This window comes from Centruroides sculpturatus, unplaced genomic scaffold (genome assembly GCF_000671375.1).
Source record: "Centruroides sculpturatus isolate CEXI.00-Female unplaced genomic scaffold, Cexi_2.0 scaffold881, whole genome shotgun sequence".
In the NCBI taxonomy this organism is placed as follows: domain Eukaryota; kingdom Metazoa; phylum Arthropoda; class Arachnida; order Scorpiones; family Buthidae; genus Centruroides; species Centruroides sculpturatus.
Genome location: NW_019385179.1, coordinates 81,534 through 98,603, shown reverse-complemented (window position 1 = coordinate 98,603; position 17,070 = coordinate 81,534). Strand labels below are relative to the sequence as shown.

At 29.2% G+C, this 17,070-nt stretch overlaps 1 protein-coding gene across 9 annotated transcripts in view; it reads right to left on the bottom strand.

Moving 5' to 3' along the window:
• Positions 1-379: 379 nt before the first annotated feature.
• The window catches only part of LOC111635815 (FERM domain-containing protein 4A-like), a 92,301-nt gene continuing 75,610 nt past the window's right edge, over positions 380-17,070 (bottom strand). For 8 of the 9 annotated variants that reach the window (XM_023380912.1, XM_023380913.1, XM_023380911.1 and 5 more), the window contains 9 exons: positions 15,236-15,366; positions 15,053-15,160; positions 12,400-12,546; positions 12,203-12,281; positions 10,319-10,360; positions 9,302-9,390; positions 6,913-7,217; positions 5,811-6,842; positions 380-1,092 (listed from right to left, as the gene is read on the bottom strand). In XM_023380912.1, the coding sequence (XP_023236680.1) occupies positions 966-1,092; positions 5,811-6,842; positions 6,913-7,217; positions 9,302-9,390; positions 10,319-10,360; positions 12,203-12,281; positions 12,400-12,546; positions 15,053-15,160; positions 15,236-15,366 (2,060 nt within the window). In that variant the 3' untranslated portion in view covers positions 380-965. Of the gene's footprint in view, positions 1,093-1,131; positions 1,395-5,810; positions 6,843-6,912; positions 7,218-9,301; positions 9,391-10,318; positions 10,361-12,202; positions 12,282-12,399; positions 12,547-15,052; positions 15,161-15,235; positions 15,367-17,070 lie in introns of those variants that run through there. The other variant, XM_023380915.1, reaches the window with a different exon arrangement.

Here is a 17,070-nt window from a genome sequence, read left to right as displayed (position 1 = left end):
TTATCGATGTCATCTATCTAGTTTAAATGTATTTCTGTCACTTGCAGAGTAAAAATACACATCTTATTGCATTTCCTGAAATTGAAACATCCAGAATCTTTTGAAAAGAACTAATTTTGTCTCTGATTTTATCCCCAAGTATCTGTAAACCTTAACATTAATGGAATTCTAATAGTTCTATCTACTTCTGTTTTCGAGAATTTCTGGCAAAGGATTTTCTATACAAAAAAAGCATGTTAATGCCATCTGCTGGAGATCGTGTGCATAACCAAACAGGTTACAGTCGGCCTTAAGTCATGCAATTTCAGCAGGAATCCGAAAATTCCAAATTAAATTCACACATCAAACAGTCGTTCAGTTTAAACAAAGAAACGACGCATAATAAAATACATAATTTATTTTGGTGCAAATTTAACTTATAAATACATAACAGTAGATTAAAACAGAAATCACAACAATATTGCATACCGCCTCACAAAATGAATAACAATCAGCCAACTATTGCCTCTCGAATCATAATTTAGCACAATTCATAATAAAGAGGTCGGAGTGAAAAACGTTCAACCTTTTTAACAATTAACCTGTTAATATTTACAAGAACGAATGCGCTCGTGTCAATAAATATTTCATTTTTAAATTAACATAATAAATATAAATTTATCGGAAGAAAATAATAATAATAATTAATTCTGTTAATACTGTGTACAGATGAATTTTGCATTTTATTTTAAAATTAATATTTGCACAAAGTTATCTATCGTTTTACAAGAGAAACTACTATTAAAATATATCTGTTACCCCTTTTTTCTTCTGGTAAACCAGCTACCGGAATTAAAAGGTTTCATTTTAAAAGTATTTTTCAACAATTATTAACCATATATCAAATGCAATATTGTGTAGATTCTCTAAAATTTCTTTTTAAACAAGTTTTAAAGTGTTATTTACAAAACATGATTAAAGTATTTTCACACCAGCGTGGCCTTGTTTATGTTCTCTTGATCTTGATACCACGCGATCATTTCTTCGTGGAAACCGTCGGCGATCGAAGTTTCCAGTTTTTCCTCAAAGTAGCCATCTTCTGGAGGGTTCTCTCTGAAATTTTTAATAGAATAAAAAATTTCCATGAGTAAATTGAACAAAATGGACAGTCGTATTATTATCTTATTGAAAATTAACAGAGGATTACGGGGGGTACACTTAGAATTAGGACCCACCAGTGGCTGAGTGGATGAAACATCAAACACTGGTAGTTGGTGATTGGTTTGCAACTGTCCATGTGGAGTTTACTGGAGTTTCTTCACGTTTACTAATTAGAACGTAAATAGGGGCGTTTCCCACAAGACTTATCCCCTCAGCAGATGGCCCATGTAGTATACAAATAAATCAAACCAAACCTATAACGGCGAAATTATACGTGAGAAAATATTAATAAATTCCTACTTTTCTTCTTGTGTGCTGAATGTGAATTTGATATTTCAAATTGTTAAGTTTTAATCTTTTTATGTTGAATGGGTACTCTTAATGTGAATATGTTCATGGTTTACATGAAATTTTACCTAGAAACATTTGGCTGTCCAACAGTGTTTCTTTTAGGATTTCTTGAAGATCAATCACAAAAATATCAACTCATATTAAAAGATATTTCATAAAATGGCCAAGATGACAATAATGTAAAAAAAATATTCACTAAATTAGAATAAACAATAAATGTCTTCACATTTTGTCCTTTTTAAACACTTTGGGAACACCCAGTCTTTACTTGGAGTTGACCTTTAATTAGAGGCTTTAGCAAATATTTTTATATATGTCATATTAAAAAATTGAAAGTATGATGCAGACGAAAAATTCCTTTGGAATTTATATCCAAAAATATCTAGGAACCAAAGACAGACAGAAAATTTTTTCAATTTCCATTAATTATTTTACAAATGAATTTTATGTCAGACCAATTTGACAAAAAGTCTTGTCCTTGGCAATGTTCACTTTATCATTGAATATTAAAAAGAAAAATAGAAAAATCGGAAGACTGCATACCCAATGTATGAAGTGACTATTTGGAAATGCTCCAGAAATCAAGTAGGACAACGAGCCGCTACGAAGAATGGGGTAAGTTACGTTTTGTATTACATTTACATTAATGATTTATGTTGGAAACGGTAACTAAAGTTTGTTGTTATTTTTGTGTTCAACACCTAAAAATTGCACTCCTTTCTGTGATTCACTTCTTTTAAGTGATAATATTTTGTGGAAACCAAATACAAATAACTCTTGGTATTTGTACTTTTGCCTATTCACAACCACCAAACAACTCACAAAACATTGCATATTTGAAAATTGTTTTTTACAGTATTTCCATTAGAGTACAAACTGGTAAAAATGTCCTTTCAGTTATCTCCAATTTCTACATTTTTTGACATAACCAAGCAGAGTACAGTAACTGTTGTACTGAACTGAAGTCACAATTATGTAAATAAGAGTAGGTACAGTAAATACATACAATAATATAAAATTTGGCAAAGTATATAATTGGTGAGGGATTTGAGGAGTGTAAACAATGTTTAGAATGCACTGTACCATACAGCTGTAGAACCCACAAATCTGGAACTGGACATGATAGCTTATAAGCTTTCAAATATACAGCACTATATACAGCTTGTGTGAGTTAAAAGAATGTGATCCTATTCCCAAATCTAATATCAAGTTTAAGCCTGCTTTGGAATTAGCCTGGCTCCCATATGCCAGTCTTGAAGGACACAAATAAAAAAAAAAGCCCATTGAGCAACATTAACTTGGTTTTTCCAAACTGTTGTAACTCCTCTGCAATCATCTTAAAATGTAAGACTTTTGATGTAATTAAACATACAAACAAAATAAACATTAGTTGTTCTTATTTGCTTATTGTATCATCTGCAAAAGTTTAAATATTCCCGAGACAGTAATATGGTTTGGTTCAACCTGTACTCGATTTTGTCATAGGCCTACCTATTTGATATTCGCTTGATTTCCCAGGAACCTAACCCTTATGAATACCAAAAGTTACTTGTAATAGAATTCTATAAAATAATTTGCAAGTCTATTTCAACAATAGAGGTATACCTTGACTTAACATCGTTTCAAGTTACGTCGTTCCCAATTATACGTCAATTTTTATTTTTCCATATACTTTTTTGACAAACAAGTTTAAGTCATTTTATTTGACTTTACATCTGTCTGCCAAAATATTGAAGTCGTAATATCACTAGAAAAGCATTTAAAGCACATAAAATCATATTAAAATATATACATTTACAAGTATGTATTGTATTTACAGTACAATTGACCCCCTATAACGACAATTCCTATAACGTAGCGAAAAAATTGTAGAAACTTTCGTATAAAGTACCTCCTATAACGTCGTTTCGCGACAAGATTGATAGAGTCTGGACCAATAGTGGATGAGCAGCCGAACTACTTTCCTCCGACCCTGCGCCACGCTACGGAGCGGCTAAATTGAGTTTGCTATTGTCTGTTTAGTATTATATATAAATTATATATAAATTAGGTACTGTACATATAATTATATATTAACTTAATTTATTGTAACTTTATTATAATTATATATATGCTTTCTGCCGCCTGGCAACACACTACGGAGATTTTAGGCTAGTAAGTTGAGTTTATTATCGTCTATACAGTATGTAAATTAGGTACCGTAAGTCTAATACAGCACTAATTTCATACATTTCTTGTGAAAGAAACACTTCTTATTCCACGTCCATAAAAATTATTTATACTAATGATGTCTCCAAAGGTCAAGTTATTTTTATGTGAAAAATTCGTTATTAGAAATTGCGGCCGCCGTTTAATGTGCTGTTCTGTGATGAAAACCAGCTTTAAGCAACGGCGTAGTCGAACGGTACACACTCGGTAAGTAATCCTATAATTTTTTATTTATAGCGTAGTTTATACAGATTATTCCCAAAAAATTATACGTGTTTTGGAAATGTTGAGTGGAATTAGTCTAGAATCGGTTAATTTTATAGAAGAAAACCTTTCAAACAGCCTTAGTCCGTAAAGTTCACACCTATCGGGCTGCGATTGGCTCATGTATTTAATCATTCCTACAACATAAAATTCGATTAGCGTGGAACGCATCTAAGCGTTATAGGGGGGGTCTACTGTACATGTATTCGTAAATTTAGATTACTTTTTCTGTACTATATTAAAAACTAAAATTTATTAACCATATATTATTAAAAATGCATTAATAAATAAAATACAGAACGGGTAATTTATATAATTGGTAATTTATGGTTTAGCCTAGTGACAAGTAAATTTGACTTATGTCGCCTCTCCTGGAACAAATTACCGACGTAAGGCAAGGTATACCTGTATAATTAGGCCCAATAATTTTAAGAATAGGGGGAGAAAAAATATAAATATTGTCCAACCACAGATGAAAGAGCCCTAGACGTCATGGCACATGGATGAGAAAGCAAGTCCAGTCTTCTCTGATCAACTCAGGAAAGCTCTCCCCTTAGGTGCTGGACTACTTTACTAATCATTTGCAGGATGAGGTATAGCACAAGTCAGCTGGCATCTGGTTGGCATATCTTAAGGGTAGAGGGGTTAAATTATGCTGATCAGTCATGTGATGCACTTTACCTCCTGGACAATGGTCAGTAAACTAGTCCATCACCTAAGGGGAGTGCCTTCCTGGATTGATCAGACATCTGAGACAAAATTCAAATAACGAACGTAATGTTTTTTGTGTCAAATTTCAGTTGTTGTAGGTGTGCACAAGGTAAACATTGCTTTTCTGAGTTTGTGCTAAACTTTTTTTTTTAGTTTTGTGATTTATATAGTCAATCAATATGGCACCCAAGAAAGAGAAAAGTGATATTGCATTGTCATTTTCTATTGCCACTATCACATTTTAGAAAAATTTTGATTAAAAGAGTACAATAATCAACTTTACTCATACCACTTTCTTCTTCCTTATCAAAAGCGACCTCAACTTGGAGAATCTCCCAATGCAATGCTACCCGATATTTTTATGGAGGGAGATTCCCCTTCCAAGCATTAAACTCTGTACATCTCCACTCCTCTGCTACCAACTACAACAAATGAAGATATGTACAGTGCTATTTTATTAAATAAAGTTTACATATTTTTTGCTGTAATGATAGATACTATGTTTTCCTATATTTTCATCAAAGGAAACCCATTTTACAAATAAAATTACAAAGTCTAGAATGGATAAATTGTATTTGCATTAATTTCTATGGAAAAAATTGCTTCGGTTAATGAACAGAGTCATGGAACAGATTAAGTTTGTTAACTGTACTTCAGAACTTGAGTTAGTTTATATCAGTAAACAAATTTGGAACTCGATAGTTATCATATTACTAATTTACATTTTAGAATCTATATTTATTAATAATTAATTTGTAGGATCTGTGGTCAGACAGCAGATATTTGATAATTTCTCATCATGACATCATGGGCTTTTTTCTTCTTTAATCTTGCCTACTAAAGTTGCTCCTTTCATGTTATTGTTAAATACAGGAAAATATAAAGATTATAAGCAATCGATTATAAAAGCAAATTACATTCAAACTTGTATAAAGCCCTTTGTTTATCTTAGGCCTTCACCTCTACAGTTTAGACCTTTGTATAAATTGCTTTGTTCTTACTGTTACTCTTATTTTAAATTTAAATACTTCTACTAATTTATGCTTGTCAATTTGGATTAATTTTTCAAAAAACCTAAAATAAATTAATCATAATTTTTCTATTTATATAATAATGTATTATATTGAATTATTTACCTGTACAGAGAAACACACCCTGTTGCATTTTCAACATTTACACTTGCATTATGTTTTTTATCCTGTGGTGAGGAATCATCTGCTTTTTCTTGATTCTGTTGAAGACTCTTTCTGTGTTTGACACTATATTTATAAAAATCCGATATTTCGTAAGGTTTCGTCTCTTCCCAATAAGGTTGAAAATGACCAGGAGAAATGATATTTGTTTGCCTTTGACCAAATGAAGAATGTAAATTAAACTTTTTATCAAAATTGTTTCCAGTCCACATTTTTTCTTGTAAATTGCTTTCTGCAGGTAACTGTAAAAATACAGATGTTTCGGGATTTAGTTGGTGGTTTTTGAATCCAAACGCAGACGTTTCGGGTTTGTGAGAAGGAATTGGAGAATCTAACGAAGTTTCTGTCCATGTTTTTACCTTATTTCTTGGAGACGTTGCTACATTACTGGCTTTACTAGCTTTGGGAATATTTGGCACATAAGATTCTACCATTGCATTAATAGTTGCATGTTGAGTCATTAATCCAGTGTGGCACATATGATTGTACTGATGGTGAGACGTTGACAGATACATATTTTTGGTACTGGTTTGAGGTATGGAAGTTTGTTCTATTTTATTAAGGCTATACAAATTTTTCTCTGCTGACAAAGGAAGATGATTAATGTGGTGGTGGTGATGATGATAATAGTGATGATGAACACAGTGTAGAGAAGAATGATAATGCTGATGCGACGTCTGATGATGATTACATTTTCCTAAATTTTCACCCATTGTATAACTCATGTGTTTTTCATAGCTTGATTTAGTTTGACTTTTATCATCCGATGAATCGTTTAGCTGATGAAGATGTTTATAACTGTGACGACGGCTACTGTCCAGGCTATTGTGTCTAGAAATCAAACCAAAATTAGGTTCTTCCGTTTTGCTGGGAAAATTGGCTAAAATATCATCTTGACTATCAAATGCTTGACTAGTTCTTTGAGTCGGAACACTGTACAAATTAGAACCCTCGATATTTAAAGTCGATTCAAACCTAAACAATTGAGATATATTTAATTTCATGAATAATGTACATTTTATGAACAAGAAATAAAATAAAATACCTATTTTGGTAAGGCGATTTTAATGATAATGCACTACCGCTGTTTGAATCCGAACCTGTGGAGTAACTAGATAATATAGGGTATTGTTGATTGCGATAAGAGGTCTGATAGACAGAATTTGGAGTATATCCTTGGCCATTTAAAGCTTGATTCCACACTCTGCCACTATTTGTCGAAGAAGGAGTAGAAGGACGAGAGCTTGAAGACCTGGTCGTATGGTGTCTGTATTTAGTTGGACTAGGAGGAGCAGAATTTGATCCGGGTGTAACGTAGGATGACAAAAATGATGCAGATGTTAAAGGATTCTAAATTAAAGAAAAAAAAAAAAGGTAAAAAGTATTAATGTGCTATAAATTATCTTGATCTTCATTTTGTGTTCATTATTTTTACTTTCCCGGCTCTGTTATATATAACAGAGGAAAAGTATGGAAATTGGTCAAAAAATGACACGCCCCAAGTTTTTTATATTTTTGGACCTTGAAATGTCAAGAAAGGGAAAAAAAAGCAAAATTTTTTCGTGTGTGTGGATTATAGTTTTGTTCACAGTGTTTGAAACTTAATAACTTCTTGTGCTTTTGTCAAAAATTTCTGAAATTTTACAGAGAGGTTTGTTTATTAGGGGGATTGACGCTATTAAATTTTGGTGGTTAAAGGTCGTTGGGGTGGGGGAGATAAAGGAAGGTTGTGTGTCGTATCTTGAGAAGGACATAATGACGATTTTACTTGTTATTAGCATTTACAATTTTTTATAAAACCCATCCCTACCCTCAAAATTAAGCTTTTGGTCATTTTATAATAATTAAAAATATAAAAAGTTTTTAAAATAAAATATCATAACAGATGATGCCACCAAAATTTTAAATGTTGCCAGGAAAGTTAAGCAACACATTGTTGGATTTTTATCTGGTCAGCTCATATCTAGAATATGTAACTCCAATTATTTTTTGACGTCCTAAGAAGCTGTTACTAGTAACATTTCTTACGATAAATTACTATTATGTAAACACATCAGTCATAATACTGCACTTATTTTCATTCACAAATCATTCCTGCAATTGACATTACAGCAATGTTTGTCAACTTGCCTTCTGAAATTTTCACATGAATAATTAGAACAATGATGTATTGAAAATGGTGTATTCAGATAAACTACCTGTAAAAATCAGTTTTACTGAAAATTTTTTGTAAGTCAAAATTGATTTGCAGTGTTAAAAATATTGAGTCAAACTGGGTAGAAAACTGTCAATTGACATGTCAAATGTAAGCGCAAGCCCTGAGCTGAATAAAAATAATGTGCTGACACAATAGTCCTTGTGTTAAATACTCTAACAAGAGAATATTTGATAGCAAGGTGTTTACACATATGCAGAAAGCAATGCAAATAGTTTGGCAGAAGTGGTTTTTCATAGCCATTGTCATTCAGGAACATGAGCACTCTTGTGAGAATACTCTCAACTACCTAGCTCAGTTTTCTCTCAACTATTAATTATCACAAGAACATACCATCACTGTGTAAACAGGGCTTAATTTAAATAATAGATGAACAGCAAGTCCTCGCTTAATTAATTTAGAAAAGATATATTTATATCTGTAATCATTTACAGTTATTGTTGTTGAATGTTTTTGTAAACAATAAAATTGATTGGGAATTAAATACTGGAGGTTGCAAACAACACCCAATAGGACACTTAAATCTTGTTTATATCATTTTGCTTAATACCACAGTTTTCAACAATCTATTGATACTAAGTGAGGATTGCTGCATTTTGTCACAACTAACTATTATTATTATTATTTACTGCAGTATTTCTGGTGAAATGTTTAAATCTAAGAGTTAGAGTAATAAATATAACTTTTTGAATGAAAGCAATCCTATTTTTCTGACAAAAATTTAAATAATTTCCATGTAATAAAACTTAAAAGAAATTTTAGTATATGCATTTTATTTGATATTAAATAGAAAATTCACTATATGAAAATTTTAACGCACAACATTTCCATGCAAAATAAGAGCATGCTCTCGTGTGCCAGCTTGTTTTGGCTTTTAAGAGTACTGCACTGATGCTACTAAGTAGTTACTGTATCAGTATAATATAAATGTACTGATACAGTAATTACTTAGTAGCATTTCTGTCATAACCCTTATTAAAAATACAAAGCCAAAATAAAAAAGATGCTACTGATACTATAAATTTTTAAAAAAATATAATTGTGAATTTTGTTAGATACAGTATTTTGTGGAATATAGTGGCAATTTTGCCCCAAGAGCATGCTCAAATCTGTGCAGAATTTCAGTAATATCGAAATTTAGTATTTATAATTTAAAATTTGTTTTTAGACTTACTCCTAAAAATTCACATTTAAACTATTATTAAATTGTAAGACTTACTTGATTATCTAAAGAACAAGATTCCTTCATTCCAGATGTATCAACATAAATATTAGAAAGATTCACTCCATGCTCTTTAAATACAGGATCTAAAAAACATTAATTTTAATTTACATTTAACAGTTTATTATATCAATATACATTGCTACATTATTATGTTACATTTAAAAAATATCTAATAAAACACACCCAACAAGTTCATTTCCTAAATATTTTCTATTGTTTCATCGAGATTGGTTAGTANTTTTCTATTGTTTCTTTTTACTTTTAGCAAATAAAATTAATAAGTTTCCTATGATTTATATATATATATATATATATATTTGTGACATATATAATTACTAAATTCAGGTCATTTATATTGAGAAGTAATGTACATATTTTAATCCTGGACATTTAGAACCTTTAACAACAAAGAAGACAATCCAAAAATATGTACAAGCTAAGTGATTACATTCATATTTATTTTCAATGCTGAGAGAGATATTTTTGTGTGTAACCTTCTCTTAAATGTTGTATAAGTATATTAAGCTGCTAAATTAATGCAAAAAACTCAATTCACCATTTATTCTTTCTAAATAAAAAAAATGTAATAAATTCATCATTATTACATGAATGAAGATAAAATAACTAAGAAATATCTTAGAAATTGAACTATGACTATTTACAAAAATTATAAAATTTTCGAGTCTATCTGTCATCCTTTTAACACTATCTGTTTTGTTGTTGCTAATATTTAAAAGTATTTAAGAATGGTAAACCAAAACTTTATACATGTATGTTCTAATGTTAATAGACATATACTGTAAATGTGTTATCAAAAACAGAATCAGTTTGAATGACAAAGGCATAAAATTTATTCAATTGGTCAAAGCTTCTAAATATATTTTCTGACAGTAAATTTGTAAATATCTTTTAGATATTTTTTAAATGAATAATATAAAGAATAATTTGTAAATGTAATTGAATGTAACATTTAAGAAACAAAAAATATTCAATTTAAATTACAGTACTTACCATCCTCATTTATAATTTGGTTGAGGAATGTTTTGTTTTGTTCTGTAAAAAAAATAAATAGAAATATATCTATTATCAAATATTATTCATCATAAGAAAAACTATTAATTGAAAAACACTTTCTACTTTTAACATACATAATTTCATCTTAATTTGCATTGATGTTTGTAATAATCATATATCAAAATTATAATATATATTAATGAAAATTTTAAATGGTTTACTAATAAATTTCTTTAAATGTTTAATCATATTTCATAATCTAAAAATATGCATTTACTATACATAATCAAAAACCTTATAAAAATCCTTACAAAATGACATCCTTTATAATTATAAAATTGTGTAAATGATAGAACTCTTTGAGGTGCATATAATACTAAAATAATTGAATTTTTCACTCTGTGGAAATTGGATAAAAAATGATTTTCTTTAACATTATGTTTATGGAGAATTTTTTATTTTCAAATATTCATTTGAACACCTCCTCCAACCTTGATATAAAGTGAAAACATTTAGTAGATTTTTGGATAGGTGAGGATGTGCACTTGCAAGAAGGTAAGGTGAACTTAATGTTGAAATTAATAAAAGAAATATATTTTATCAAGAAGTTGTAATGAATTACAAAAATTCATTCAAAGAGAATCATTATCAGACATTTCTTGAGCCTCAACATAGAAAATATCAATAAGAGAATGATTGGAAGTATTAAAACTTTTCAACTCTAAACATTGTTTTTGGAGAATGTTTTGCTTTTAAATATTTATTTGAACTCCTTCCAATCTAGATAATAAAATGAAAATAACTAGAACATGCAACTTCAAGAGGAAAGTAAAAAATTTAAAGAAAATCACTTTTTATTTTTCACTCAACTTCCACCAAGTCAAAAATTCTATTAATATATATATGTACCTCAAACTTTTATATCATTTACCACAAATTAATCAAAATTACTCTTATTATGTTATAAAAATACTTACAAATGATGTCCTTTGTGATATATTTGATTTTGAAATTTTCAAAATGATATATAAAATTTAAAAGAATAATTATGATATGGATAAAATTCACACACTATTAATAAATTAAATACATTTGAAAAAAGTAAATTGCTTTACAATTTCATTGTACTCATTGTACTCAATGAAATTGAGTACAATGAGTACAATAAATTTAATTGTACAATTTACTTTGTCTTAGATTACAATGAAATTGTAATCTAAGACAAAGTAGTTTACTAAGCAATATAGCTTATCTATACAGTCTGAGAATTTTGTAGACATAAGTTTATTATTGTTTCTCCAGATCCTACATAAATAACAAGCGAATCAGAATAATTCTAATATAGTGTTGAATTATAAAATTCTTTAAAAAGCAAGTAACAAAGTCTCCATTATTAATCAGCAATTCACTTGCAATATACCATCTTTACTTACAATAATGTTTCAGTTTGTAAGCTTTTATAACAATATCTGTTTTGGGTTCCTATGGTCTTTTCTACTCGTCAGTTAAATATTTTTGTATAACAGTAACAACTAAAGAAGCATAACAGATATATATTTACAGTTCGTATAAGCTTTTGAAGTCATGGAGAGTTCATCTTAACTTTCTATGGGATAATTTTCTTTCTATTATATTGTTAAACCAAAGTAGTTTGTGCTTCTTACATTGAAATTAATAATGAATTTATTTAAAACATTTTTAAGTAACAGTTTATCAAAAAATAATAATCAATCAATCAAAAAAATGTGCATAATAATTTGTTTGGTATAAATTGAAAGTAGCCTTTATCATTTTAATATCTATTTTTTGATTTATCAATTATTTTCTTTGCTTAAAATTTGTATTCAGTTTATCCTAAATAAAATATGATTCTTTTACAACCTTCATTTGAAGAGACTTCTTGTTCTTTAACTTCATTTTGTTTTTTCATAACTGACAGCTGATTTTCTATTTGCTTTAACTAAAAAAGAAAAGTTACTTTTATAATATTTACCATTTCATGAATGACATATATTATTATAATAATATTTCATTAAAAATAAACATATGTTAAATTATAATTTATTAGTTGTAATTACTTTTGCTTGAGACTGTTGATATGACAGTTTCCTTTGACGTCTGATAGTTTTGGAGGCTTTACTATCATTTGTTAATCTAAAAACAGCCTTTGTCAGTTTTCTTTGAATTTCACAGTCTATTTCCAATTTAGCAATTTCATCATCTTTCTGAAAAATAAAATTTATAAATAGTTTAGAAATAATTTATGTATTTATACTCTACAGTAGGTAATTTTTCAAATTTATATGAAAATTTATCCTAAATAAAATCCAGAAATGTTATCAAATTTTCTATGTTTGTAAGATTAAGTCAGGAAAAAAATTAAATATATTTAAAATAAACTGTGTAGTATATTAGATAACTACTTCACCTTATTTCTGAAAAATATTTGATTATTAATAATAATATTCATNAATTATTTATGTTAAAATGAAAATTTTTTATCTTTACAGTATTTAATTAAGATTCATCTTCTGAAAAAACTACACTAAATCAAATTTATCCCAAGTCCATAAAAACAATGCATTCTTGCTAATCTGAACCAATTTTGTTCATTATGTTATTAATTGTTTCAGTCAAAAACAAATAGAAATCACAGAATATTAATTAATTTTGAAAAATATATGCTATACATTTTAACAAGCATAAATTCAATGAATATATTTATTTGTCTAAGACAGAGGTCGCAAACTGGTAGCCCATGGGCGGATGAGGCCCATTAAGGTAGGTTTCCTATCCAGCCCGCAGCCTTGAAGATTTCTTTTGTGAGGATTTGAACTCTCTTTTGAGAGTTTTAAAAACTTAAAACATTATAATTTTTTCTTCTTTCATCGTTATTTCCCTTCATTCTCCAGTTTCCAGAAGGACCTTTAATCTCAACTTTAAACATCATAACAATAATTGACCTTCCCTTCTTCCAAAGTTATCTCGAACGACTGCCAAACTTCTCTCCTCTCCCGGGGATAATTCATTTGTACCTTCGTTGCCAGTTACAGACTAACGTGCCAATTAACAAAAACCTCAAATCATTATACGAGAGAGAGTAACCTGAAAGGTCACCACAAGTGGAGTACGAACCAAACCCACCCCCTCACTTATTACTTTGACCGATTTTAACAATGATAAAAACAATTGAATAACTCACCAAATGAACAATTACTACTAAGGTTGCACTATATATCCTAACCTTAGTCACCTCCAGCCATTTATTCCGTCAGTTTGACAACTGTTATCAAATTTATGAGTTAGAAAGAGTAACAAGACGGGATAGCACAAGTAATAATTCTACCGAAATGTTTATATTAATTGTCAGAAATCGAAATCTTCCCCATCCAGTCAAACTTACGTGAAATTGCATCAGAATGTTCCCCAAATGTTCCCCGAACTTTCCCCCTCTGGGACGTGTATAAAAAGGGGTCGCACCCACTCCTCGGGGCGATCATCAAGGGGAAGACTTCTGACTGAACCTCTTCGAATCCCTGCTCTGAACTCTGACATACCCACTTCTAAATTCTGGATCGCTGTGGTTAAAAAGGTAATATTTTCTAGACTAACTTTCGCTCTCTCGGTTATAGAATCCCTTGGTTAAACTTAGAAACTATTATGCCTTGTATAGGCTAGATGTTATATGATATATTGATGACTGTATATCCCTGTCACGATTCCAAAATATATTTGCTTTATTTGATATATTTGATTTGTATTTGTTTGTTTAATAGTTTATTAAAGTTAGAAATAACATATTTAATTAAATATGTTATTTCTAACTTCCTACTCAAGGATGACACATAATTATGTGTCATTCTTGAGTACAACCAACACCTTGTTGCAGCCTTGCTACCCCTCCCACTCACTTAACTGAAGCCGGTAAGAGGGGAGAAGCACAACACTCTAACCCCCTCGGTTCTCACACTTTTCTAAAAATCGATGTTTCTAACATCTTGTGGGAATTAAAACAGAAACAATTCAAACTTCTAACTGTTTACATAAAAAATACAGTATGTTTTGGTTTACCAAATAATAATGAATAAAGCCTGTGTCTGATACACATCTATTTGAATGGGCCTTTGCTGCATTCCAGCAAAGGTCCATGCTGGTCTAGGGTCTTTTTTCCTTTATATATAACCCTGCTAATTGAACAATCCCATGTAATAATTAAGCTAGTTCAGATGATTAGCAAGAGTGCAATGTATAAATGAAAGTATTCTAACTGATAAAAGCTAAAGTACTAATGTATGCTTTTCTTTGATTCTGTATTGATAAAACAAATTTTGTAAATTGATCATACACACTTTTTTTTTACTGGAAATTTTGAAATAAACAATTCACTTTCAGAAAAGATATATTTTTTCTAATCTACAGAAAAATTTGATTAACTCAATTTTAGTGTTTATATTTCTATTTTAGATTAGCAAGAGTGCAATGTATAAATGAAAGTATTCTAACTGATAAAAGCTAAAGTACTAATGTTTTGATTCTGTATTGATAAAACAAATTTTGTAAATTGATCATACACACTTTTTTTTTACTGGAAATTTTGAAATAAACAATTCACTTTCAGAAAAGATATATTTTTTCTAATCTACAGAAAAATTTGATTAACTCAATTTTAGTGTTTATATTTCTATTTTAATTTATGGTAAATAATTTATGAAATTAAAATTATTTTCTTACATTTTCACTTTTCTGTTTGAGCAACATATCATCTACCGTGTATCCAGTATTTAGAGACTCTCCAAACAATTCTAAGGGAGTTTCTGGAGGAAGTTCTCCAATCAGTTCCTAATAATTTTGATACAGCAAATAAATATTTTAAAACAATTATTTTAAAATATAAATTAAAATGTTTGATCTTACACCTTCTTTGAAGCAAAGAAATTTTAATTCTTCTAACTTTTTATACAATGTTTCTTCTAAATTTTCTTTTTGTAATTTAAGAGTTTTCATTACTTCTTCATAAGCAGCTCTTGTATCTTCATTCACATCTCCTAAAAAATCAATTTAAATTTTTTAATCTATAATGACTAATTATTTTTTTTTAATTTTCTTCTTTTAATAATAAAAATATATTTTAAATTTGTAAAGAAATATTATTTATAGAAATTAAAAAATTTATAAAGAATAAGTTTTAATTTTAGTATAGAGACTTTTTGGAAAGAAAGATGAATGATGTAAGAATTACAATTTATGTTTATAGTTTAAAATTAAGAACTACAATTATATACTTTGTGTTTTTTAATCAAGATAAAAAAGTTTTTTTTCCTAATAATAATGTATTTAAGAATTTTTAAGTTTTAGTTAAATTTTTTCACTTTCAAAATTTATTAATACTGCACAGGTATATACACTACTTTAAACCCATAAGATTATAATGGAGCTGAAAGATTCATGTTCAGAGATATACAGTAAAACCTGTCCAAAACAGTACCTGAATAAAATGGAAATCTGCCTAAATGGGAAAAATTCTTTGAAACGGAGCTATATTTTTATGTTAAAAAATCCTGTTCAAAACGGAAACCTGCCAAACTCGAAAAAATATTTGATATAGTGCAATTCCAGTTTATGCAGGTTTTACCATATAAGATATATGTATGTAGTGTAGGTTTGTTCTAAGTACTGTACACTATGGTGTTTGCTTAAAAACATTTCCATATGACGATGGAAATACGTTTTTAAGCACATGTCCATGTGCCATAATGATTTGACAAAAATTTTTAATTAAAACATAATTTTAAACTTATTATTGTTAACAATTTCACAGTAGAAATAGCTTTCATATGTCAATCAAATAACAGGAAATATGGATTTCATTTATGTTAAAATTCAATTTACTTACTGAATTATTTGGCATTTAAGATAGGCAATGCCAGTGCCCCGTGCAAGAATTTGCATTTAGGCCCATTAATTAGGTTTGGGAAATTAATTAATAAAACAAATACACACATTTTGGGCTCCCCTTCCAAGTGGGTTTTGTGTGGGTGCACCTGTTGCAGCTGCCTAGTTATGGCATTAGGCAATGCTGTCATTTTGTAATAAATTTAAGGATTAGAATTAAATTATTTCATTTACAAAATAATTTTAAAATATCTAAAAGAAAAAATCAGATATTTAAAGCAGAATTTGATCCCTACAAATGGGGCAAATTCATTATCAAAAACATTAACTCAATCTTCATTATGATCTTTGCTTTGACAAACATAATTCTAAATTACATATAACTATACAGTTGTACTATGATTCTAAATTACCTATGTATCTGGAGATAAAAATTGAAACAAAGGTCTACATAATATAATTGTTAACACTGCTTAGCTTGTAGAAGCTGTAGGATAGTTCCATTCCTTAACATCCAAATGTTTCTACACTACAGTGGTACCTCAGGTTACGAACGCCCCAGCATACGAAATTTTCAGGATACGACATGAAATTCGAACATATTTTTGTTCCACGATACGAACAAAAACTCACCATACGATGTTACATTAGTTCGCATTTTTCATTTGTTTTTCTTACTACAGTTATTTTTTTAAATGTATTACTTGGCTTTAATTTGAGTATGTTTTTCGCATTGGAACGAATTATTTGGTTTTACATGTAATCGTATGGGAAAAGATGATCCACCTTACGACATTTTCATGATACGATCTCAGTTTCGGAACGGATTAATTTCGTATCCTGAGGTACCACTGTAT